The sequence below is a fragment of the Fulmarus glacialis genome, unplaced genomic scaffold (genome assembly GCF_000690835.1).
Source record: "Fulmarus glacialis isolate BGI_N327 unplaced genomic scaffold, ASM69083v1 scaffold6347, whole genome shotgun sequence".
In the NCBI taxonomy this organism is placed as follows: domain Eukaryota; kingdom Metazoa; phylum Chordata; class Aves; order Procellariiformes; family Procellariidae; genus Fulmarus; species Fulmarus glacialis.
This window is the reverse complement of record NW_009221177.1, coordinates 1-9840: the sequence shown is the minus strand read 5'-3', so window position 1 is coordinate 9840 and position 9840 is coordinate 1. Positions and strand designations below refer to the sequence as shown.

Below are 9840 nucleotides of genomic sequence, written 5' to 3'. Positions count from 1 at the left end.
CAGGAAGAAGGCTTTTACCAATCCCTTTGCTGAGCGTTCCTTTGATCACTTCCATGCCAGAGCCCCTCTCACCTTGCTGATTTTCACCATATCCAGTTCTGTTTGCAGACGCGCCAAGGTGGCATCATCATGGCCACCAGAACACTTGGTCACAGTGCACCACTTCTCACTCTTGGGATCATAGCAGCCCATGAGGAAGGTGGACATCATCCCACCTGCAGGAGGGGAGCGCAGGGTGGTTCACATCTTCTACGGGACAAGCCACAGCTTTTCAAAAAGCAAAGTAATGAACCAAAACCCTTTTCCATCTTCGGGAGTCAAAGGGCCTTGGGCTTATGATGGCTTCACAGCACCAGCTCCCATATACAAAGCTGAACAGAGAGCCTCTACGCTGCGTAAGAGCCCAGCCCAAGACCTAAGGTTTTGCTGTGCCAACTAACCCACAGTAAACTCACAGCCTGGCATGTGATGCGCTGCAGCAGATGGTCACTGCTACAACAGTCTCATTCTGGTAGGAGACCAAATGCTACAGCAGGCTTGGAACGGGAAAAAGCTTGAGAGTTTTCTGAACTGACAGACTTAAGCCAACTCCAGAGACTCACCTTTACTGCCTTGTCCATAGAAAGCTCCCAGCACCACCAGGTCTGCTGTGTCAGCCATTGCACCCTCATTTAGGTAGTCCTTTTTCACTTTCAGCCAGTGTCGTTTTCCTGGTTCATAATTACCCTGGGCAAACCAAGGCAAGAACCCCCAGTCAGAAGGATCATCTGGTGGACAGCTATCTCCTCAAATAGCCCTTGCTTTTATCCAGCTTAGTAGTACAAGAGCCCAGCAGTGCTCAGATATGTAAGGAGCAACTTGGGTTGGATGTCAGCATCGACAAGAACCCAGAGATGTTTCAGCCTTGTGTGCTTCATCCACAGACCTTTGTTGTTATTCCCCAATTCCCAGCATACACCAGTAAAGAGTAAATGTGAACCTGCCTTTGTATCTTTCAACACCAGTCCTTCCAGTCCCTCACGGATGACTCGGGTGATCATATCTGCCAGATCTGAAGCTTTCTGAAAAGGAATCAGGGTTAGCTCAAGACTGTCAAAGGGCTGTGGTCGTCAGGCTTTCTATTTTCAGCAGTGGTGCACTAAAATCAAAGCAACTGCAGAGAGATGAATGGGTAATTTCATAACTTTCCAAGGAGAGCCCCATACGTGTTCTCTTTGCTGCACATCCAGTAACTGAGATGGGAATATGTCCCAAGAGAAGGGTTCGTTAGTTAAAAAATACTCCTCAGAGACGAGGTAGCCACACTGATTGTGTCCTGAGTATGTCCCGTATGTACAAGACTAGATTTTTCTCAGCCGCTAGTGCCTGCTTACTTCTCTATCCAACTGCCTTGGGACCTATGCTCTTTTCTTCTTCCCAAAATGCTTTCTCTGCCCCAGATGTCCAAGCATTCTCCACCAAAACCAAGGTGCTACAGAAATCAGCAGCAGTGGGGAAAAATAATGGGACATAAGGTTGTGCATAACAATCAAAGGAAAAACTGAGCATGCTGCTGTCTAAATGCAGTTTTTAGCACTCAGGATGTATCTGGGCTGTGTGGCACCTGAAGTTGCCAGTTTGGGAACTGGAAGCAGTCTAGCTCCCTTCAATCATACTTCAGCTTTCTCTACACAGCTCAGCATTGCACAGTACAGACTAAGTTACAACAGCCTTTAGCTCCTCCTAACAATGTCAAAGTTACAATGGCTACAAAATCATTAAGAAGCCAAAAAAAGAGGTGTGCAAGTTAAGACTATACTGAAGTGGTTGTAGCCGAGACAAGATGGGAGCACAGGCATGGCCCCCTTGAACAACACTAGCTCAAGAAGTCTTGTACACAGACCAGAAGTAGAACCATTTTGACAGGCAGGGAATTGCAGGATTTGCAGCCTTAATCATAAAAAAGGCCATGCGGTAAAGCAGCAATGAAGTGTCCAGAGTGCAGTCTGGACACCATGCATGCTATTTTAACATTGAACTCACTGTGACATGCTTCATCTCCGAGAAGAGGATCCGGTTGGGGATTTCAACCATGTTATCGTGGAGAAACTTACGACGTTCACACAGAGGCCTAAACCAGGGTATGGATAATTAAGGACAAGCAAGCAATTTTAACATGAAGTACCAGTCATGTGAACATTGAGAAAAGCTATTTAAATAATTAAATGATTTATCCTACAGAGTTCCAGAAAGGACAATCAATTCTTACTTTCCTCCAGGAAGTAAGTTATAAAACAGAAATTTTGTGTTAAGAATGCATTTAGTTTCAGAGAATATAAGATAAGCTGGATACTGAACCACACTCAGTTCAGTTGAAAATCCTGATATTTTGGAACTGCAGAGCAAGATGGAGCTCCATAGTGAAACTTGTAGCACAGCAGGGATTCTCCCATGCTGTCTTGATTTTACAGGGGTAAATGGCCAGTCTGGACAGCCAATGTGAACTGCTCCCTCTGCAGTGGTAGTGTCTTCCAGCAAGTTCATGCTGGGAAACCGGTCAGGCTGCTCTCACACTATGCCAGACACATACCTGTCCATCAGGCTGATGTCATTGAAATAGATGCAGTCAAAAACAAACAAGCAAACGTTGGCATCTTGGAAAGCAGCTTTCTGAAAGGCAATTAAGATCGATTAAAAGAAATTTGCAGTCGTAGCAAGCAGCAATATGGAGTTTTAGAAAAATAACAGAAACAAAAGTATGTATTTTTATCTCCATAATCTTTTAGTTATAATACGTTTAGGCCTCTTCTAAAAGACAGAACTATTCTGAGAATTAAGATTTAGACTGAAGGTGTCAAAGTACAAACCAAGAAGATAAAACATGCTAATCTCTTAGTGACAGGAAAATAACTCCACAAATATTCATGACTTTGGGCAATGTAACATCTGTCACTACTGCTGCAACAAAAAAACAAAAAGCATTCCAGAGACTTCAGATTAATGGCTACTTTAAGTTAAAGCACTTACAGTTTAAGTTTCATTTTACCTCTTCCTCACCACCATTTAGTCTAGACATAAGCACTACTTAATATTCATATGGACTAAATACTCTCTGCATCATTGTGGTCTTCCAGTCTGCCATACATTGCTCAAGCAATGATCAGCAATGACAGAATTGCAAGATTTTCCAAGGGTTTTTAAATATATATCTTGAGCTGAAGTTTTTTTACTGTCCTGCTAGTGATCAGATTAATATCAAATCTACTGTATTAGAGCAGTACCTTTTCATTAATATCAGCCTTTTCAGGGATCTGATTTTTTCCCCAGATGCTCTAGCAAGCACCAGATCTTTTAAATTATCCTGTGGTAACAGATCGCATGCTAGTGCGTTTAAGTCAGTAGAATAACAGCCTCCAACCACAACAAAGGATTTTTTTTTTTTTTTTTTTTTTTTTTTACCTTGTGCACACCAAGACTTCCAAAAGGAAGTGGCTTGCCAGTTTTGTTGTCAATCAGAAGAACTTCTGAATCCAGGATCATACTTTGCCCACCAGGAAAAGCCTGGGGGATGAAGTCCTTAAAATGGGCTACCTTGGGAAAAAAAAGAAAAGAAAAATGTGTCTGCTGGCTGAAGAGAGGGACTCACTCCAATGCAGATATTTTCCCCAGAAGCCTGTCTCAGGCATGTATAGGCATACCTTACTTTCTACTATTACTTTCTACTATGGTGCAGACAGCACAGTCTACAAATAGAAAAATGAGTCTTGAACAAATATAACCAAGTCACCCAACTGGCATCAAGCCTCCCAAAATGCAGTGCATAAAGACACTCTAAGGCAGGTAGCTTAACTTTAGTTTCAAGCTCTTAATGTCCACCAAAACTAATTGATTACAATTCTATTAAGTGTTGCTTTTCCAGATTCCAAGTATCTACATAAATTAGAAAAAAGTCTACAAGAGAAGGTATCCTCCTTGTCTATAGAAACTGTTGTGAAATTCAGTCGTGTTTATAGAGGAGCTGGCACAACAGAAGAGCCAGTTTATATAGGTGCTTACTTTATGGGGGAGGACAGGTTTGAGGCTTCTGCTGAAGTAGTTGAAATGATCTCCATTTTTATGGACCTGCACCCGCTCGCCATCATATTTGATCTCCGCATACATGCCATTTGGGCACTTCTTCATGGCATACTCAATTGACTTGCAGGCTTCAGCCTTAGAAAGGTGGAGAGAGGTAAGTTCCAAACAAACTCAGATGATGTATTTAAAAATAAATCTACTCTTACCTAAGTTCATGAATGAACTACCAATTCCTTTGTAGATCTTTTTGTCCAGGGTCTCTAATATCCAGTCAAAGTTTTCCTTTTAATTACTCATTTACTTAGAATCATTTGCATATGCCCAGATAATTACAGCTTTTCAGTGCTTATCTCCTCCAAATACTTGAAAGTGTAAGTACTCTGCCTTTTGTAGGAGTGCGCTTAGCCCAGAAGTAAATATTTAACTCTGATTTGTTCAAACAAAAAACCAAACTCTAATCCAACGGAAAGCTTACACTATTTCCAGAGAAAGGATCAACTTCTGGAATGACAGCAAACAAACAAAAAGGTCACTTCTGGACTGAACGCAAGTCAAGATTTTAGCTTCTGCAGTAGCACTGAAGGTGCAAGTACTGAGTACATTGAATATTGGCCTCTTGGAAGAAAACATTTTATAAAATGGCATTAAACATAAAAATCAGCACTGCGCACTCTATTAGCTCACACAACACACAGTCACTTATCCGTCTACTGATTCTTAAAGGTGAGGGTCTCTGACAGTACATATGAGAACTCCATCTCTTGCTCGGCTGATGGTTACCATTGCAGGGGAGCCAACATTACCAGCATGGGCTGAACCGGGGTCATCAGAGAGGCCTGCACACTGAGGGTTCGCTTCAGACCTGGCATCTTCTCAGCCTCCTGCTGGTTCTTCAGTACTCGCTCTACCACATCCTGGAGGTTGCGTGATGCTTTGAACGCCTCATAGGCATTGGGATCCAAAGCATCCAACCTTTAACAAATTGAGGAGAGGAGGGAAACATGGATCAACCTCAGGTCTGCTGCTCCTGGCTTATGAGGCTAGTGCCCACTTCTGGTTTTATCTCACAATGAAAGGTAAGACTTACACATGCTTTGCTCCAGCATTCATTTTCAAGTCATGCTTAATTAGCCTGATGATGCATTTCAGGTCGTTGCCTGTACATCTGCAGTGTGAGACACGATTCAGAAATGGTAGACATTTAACTGAACTACTTTCCAGCTGAAAAAAAGAAACTGATCCAGGCCTCTGTAAAAGAAGGTCCTGTCCTTCTGTAGGGTTTAAACTCAAATGAGGACACATGTTACTAGTGACATCTCAGAGGCACAAGAGAATATCCAAAAGGCTTTTTAGCATCTTTATGTTTGAATGCCAATATTAATTCTGCCTCAGTGTTGACATACCTTCCAAAATTCACTTAATTAATGCATCAAGAGTCAGGAATAGTAACATCCTCAGCCTCAGATCAACACAAACTGAGCCAGATCAAGAATTCAATGCTCTTCCCAACATACCTAAGAACAGCAACTTAATTAACAGCAAAGTACCATTAAGGTAGTTCTGCAAGCTGCTTGTTGACTACTGATTGAACAGTGTCTTGACAGGCAAGGATGAAACTCCCTGGCATGAACAGGAGCCGTACATGTTCTCCATTGCTGGTCAGCAGTCAAGGTGTCTTAATCAAACCACTAATAGTGGCTTACAGATGTTAAGTTCAGTTCCTGTGGCTTATGATTAGTTTTTCACCTATTCCAGCTTGTGATATGTAGATAACCACTCCTAGTTTTAGGGTAAACCTTCAGAGACCAATTCCTTTCCTTACCTGCGAGTGATATGTTGCAGTACACTTTGCTGGTCATCTTCCTTAGTAAGCTTTGATAGCTGGATTAGGAATTCATCTACCTCTTGGATGGTCAGGAGACTTTTGGCTGCTGGAGGACAAGACTTGCTCTGTTCAAAGAAGAGGCGTACGGTCTCGGAAACATCTCCCTGTCTCCAAAAACAAAATAAAGGTGTGGATCAGAGCTATGGCTAGAGAATGGGGACACCAGTGGGGATTCAACATGGTTCCAATAAGTAGGATAAAACACAGGAATGATGCTGGGATTGCATGAAGGAATTGGAATCAAACATTAGAAGAAAGCTGCCACGATACAGAATAAAGCTGCTCAGCCATTTCATTTGCAAAAAAAGGTAGTAAGTACCAGTATCATCTCATTGCTCTATTTTCCACTGCTGCAGCATCACAGACCCTTTATTTCCTCAGAATTAACCCACTTGTAAATCCAAGGATCTGAAACTGTCTAGTGATGTCACTAGAAGGCAGTATATACCAAGGCAATAAACAGAGGTGGAAGAATTACCTTCATTATCTAATTCACCCATTTTCTCCATCTTGCAATGAATCAGAAGTGTGCATAGTCAATTACTGACTCCTATGCACAGGAATGAAATGCACAATGTGAGCACTTGCAGTATGAGCGTAGCTTAATGGTATGAACCAACTTACGCTCACAGTAACAGATCTGTTAATTGAATCACAGGTTACAAAAAACGTAATATAAATCAGTTATATAGGGATATGCTAGACAAAGCAGTTTAGACAAAGCAGATGCAGCCCGACTTGTCTAGATATTTTAGTCTTGCTTTCTAAAGTTTTGCAGGTGAATTCATATCTTGCTTTCTGTTCAACCATTATTTTCTAAAGGTTCCAGATGGCAGAAAGTCCTATGAAAACTGCTAATAAAAAAAAAAAAAAAAGAAAAAAAAATCACCAACTCCATTCTAACAGTCAAGCTAACAACCTTTCAAATAGGAGTAAAAAAAAAAAAACCACAGAATTTCCATACCAAGGGACTGAACAGCAGAAATTAAGAGAACTGCTGCCTGTACTCACCTGTTCCAGGTCCCGGACCATTTCTTCTTGGCTGCAGTTAAAAATCCTACTAAACAGCTTTACAATCTGCTTATCGTTCAAGTTGTAAACAATTTTAATGACGCCTGGTAACAGCAGCTTAATGGTCAGGTATACATCACCATGAAAACCATCTGGAAAAAAAAGCACAGACCATTAGAAACTGTCACAATTTATCTTCACGTACAGGCTCTGGCTGTTTCTACCCATTAGCAAGACCCTGGGAAAAAAACCCCGCAGCTGAGGCTTCCTCTTTCCACCATGCTGTTCTGCTTCACATGAAAGGAGATTTCTTAGGGGAAACACCCACAACTGTCCCCCAAATCTGATCTCAGTGCTAAGTTTGGTGGCACCCACAAACAATCCTCACAATCCTAAACTAAGACATTCTTATCTGAATTTGTTATTTAGATAAACAGTTCACTTTGCAAACATTATCTCCATAGTTCAGAAATCATCACAGCACACAGCTTGGACTACACAGCAATCAGATTTTATTTCACCCTTGCTTTTGAAATAATACTTTGAGGTTGATTCTGAGAGGGCTTTCATATGCTGAGAATGCCAAGCAGGAATCTTACCTCCTCCAGATCCCTTCTTCAGAAAACCCTGGATGATCTGCGTTTTCACATTATAGCTAGGCTTTTCAGCAACCATGGCACAGAGCTTCCTGAACTCTCGCAACAAGCAGTCTTTGTGCTTCGGATCACATTTTTTTGCAGATAGGCTAGACTTGTGGGAAGAGTTTGCAGAGACATCTTCTGAATTCTTTGGCTTGGCTGCATCAAAGACATAAGAAGTTGCTTTTTTAACAAGTACAATATGGTGCAAATTTTGAAGTTGAAGCTACCTCTGCTTGGCAAGCTGAAAAGAACGATCCCGGTATGCTGGCAAAGCTTCAGAACTGATGTGTGCTACGCCAACATTTGTGATTAAATTTTAATTTTCATTAAAAAAAATTCTAAACTATTTTTTCATTAGTGCACAGTACACCAGAATTTTCTGGACCTTAATTCTACCGACAAATATGATTAAACCTTGGTGAATTTTTTTCCTGCTGGCAGATGCTTCTGTTTTATTTCTGCTTTATAGGCCTTTGCCCTTCACAGCAAGATGTTTTCCTAAGATCATTTCTAAAATGGGGGAAAAATGTCCCCATCCCCTCTTGCCTCATAATACTAACACCGCTACACGTTCTCATCTCTTTGGCTGTGTATGTGGCAACACGTGCTCTGGGTGGTTCAGAGCTACACGGCTGTGCCAGGTCACACACTGACTGTCCTGCTAGCAGCTGTTTCTCAGGACAAGCTGCTGAGGAATAACAGTTTTCCCTACCATGAACACTGCAACTGGGAATTCCTCATAATCAATTTTTTTACAGATTTTGAGCTCCACGTGGGATATCTTTAGTCTATAACTTCACAGTTTGATTGAAATTGGCCAATGGACTAAGGCCGTAGTGGAGTCAGCCTGACAATGTGGGTTACTGCATAAACTTTGTTTCCTTGGGGATACCAGAAACTCAAACATCAGTTCTTTCAAGACTGACAGCCTAAGAAAGCACTAACAATTTTTGGCAAATCAGATTTTAAAAAAGTAATTAAAGCTAAACCATCTTCTATAGATAAAAAACTACTGATCTGAGCCAAGTTCCTCTGATGGTGATACTAGAAAAGAAGGATTTCCCAGAATCAGTTTCTTAAGTCCTACCTGTGAAGCCAGAAAACTTCTTCGGTGATGGAGTGATGAGAGCTAATGGATCTTTTGTAGTTATTTGTCCTGTGGCAGTGAGCTTAGCTTGGACTATCACTTTTTTCTTCGGTGTACTTGCAGCCTTGGAATTAGCTTCTGTAAAACAGCAAGGTTCAAACCAGCAGTCAGAAATAATCTCATACATCCCTCAACATATTATGTAAGATATACTACAACAAACAAGTCTTAAAAGAACTGGGGATGGAGGAGAAACAAATGAAGGAACTTTTTCAGATATCAAAAGTTAAAAGACTACATAATTTACTACAGATCATGGGAAAAAAGCTGAAAATGGAAAATAGCTTTCACATCCTCCTGGTATTTGTCTGCACGTGAATTAAATCCCCTAGACCTTCTCCATAATCAGTTGTGACAAACGAATTAAGTGCTATTGTAGAATGGACTACTGCTTCCCTCTCCCATAGGGCCAAGACACAGGTTTGAGCAGCACTACCCACTCTGTCACTAGGTCATACCAATACATCAGTGAGGATTTCGTGGTAAAGGCACGGCTGTGTAGCAGTCAGTGGCATACCTTGAAAATGAGTAAAGTAGAAAAGTGACGCAGGTGCTCCCTTGTGTCTCACCTGAGATGTGCTTGTTGATTAATTCTTTCTCCCCGTCTTGTAGCTCTTCCCATCCTTCCAAGTCTGTGATGTCTTCAATTTTCTTGGTGGTGGCCCGGGCCTTCTCTAGCTTCTCAAACATGCACTTCACGTGGTACCACTCCTTCATGTCCCCGCCAGACTCCGTGAAAGGATTGGGAACAATCTTTCCAATGCGCACCATTCCTTTCACGATCTTCTCCTTGCATTTCTTGCAGCCTGCCGTGCCACGCTTGGCGTAGTCTACGCAGTACCTCTGTTCTGCCATGTCTTCTGCAGCTGTGCAGGCTCGGCGAAGCCAAGTTTGCAAAAGCAGGGAGAAATGGAAAGCCCCAGAACGACCACCCCGGTTTCTCCCTACGAACTGGAGAGATATACTCCTTAACAGCAGCTGGTACCAGTAATCGGGGCTGGCCCTGGGGAGGCCAACACAGCAAAGGTGGGGTCTTGGGAAGGAGACCTGTGTATGGGGGAAGAAAAGTCCTGTGCCCCTGCCGAGTGCCCGGGCAGCCT

At 42.1% G+C, this 9840-nt stretch overlaps 1 protein-coding gene across 2 annotated transcripts in view; it reads right to left on the bottom strand.

Moving 5' to 3' along the window:
- LIG3 (ligase III, DNA, ATP-dependent) overlaps nucleotides 1-9832 on the bottom strand; it is a 15045-nt gene extending 5213 nt beyond the window's left edge. The window contains exons 1-14 of one of the 2 annotated variants that reach the window (XM_009580993.1): nucleotides 9310-9832; nucleotides 8681-8818; nucleotides 7552-7749; nucleotides 6953-7104; nucleotides 5879-6045; nucleotides 5144-5221; nucleotides 4860-5028; nucleotides 4036-4191; nucleotides 3439-3570; nucleotides 2570-2649; nucleotides 2023-2110; nucleotides 984-1061; nucleotides 603-726; nucleotides 73-215 (exon numbers count right to left, since the gene is read on the bottom strand). In XM_009580993.1, coding sequence (XP_009579288.1) covers nucleotides 73-215; nucleotides 603-726; nucleotides 984-1061; nucleotides 2023-2110; nucleotides 2570-2649; nucleotides 3439-3570; nucleotides 4036-4191; nucleotides 4860-5028; nucleotides 5144-5221; nucleotides 5879-6045; nucleotides 6953-7104; nucleotides 7552-7749; nucleotides 8681-8818; nucleotides 9310-9595 — 1989 coding nt within the window. In that variant the 5' untranslated portion in view covers nucleotides 9596-9832. The remainder of the gene's footprint in view (nucleotides 1-72; nucleotides 216-602; nucleotides 727-983; nucleotides 1062-2022; nucleotides 2111-2569; nucleotides 2650-3438; nucleotides 3571-4035; nucleotides 4192-4859; nucleotides 5029-5143; nucleotides 5222-5878; nucleotides 6046-6952; nucleotides 7105-7551; nucleotides 7750-8680; nucleotides 8819-9309) is intronic. The other variant, XM_009580992.1, reaches the window with a different exon arrangement.
- Nucleotides 9833-9840: the final 8 nt, after the last annotated feature.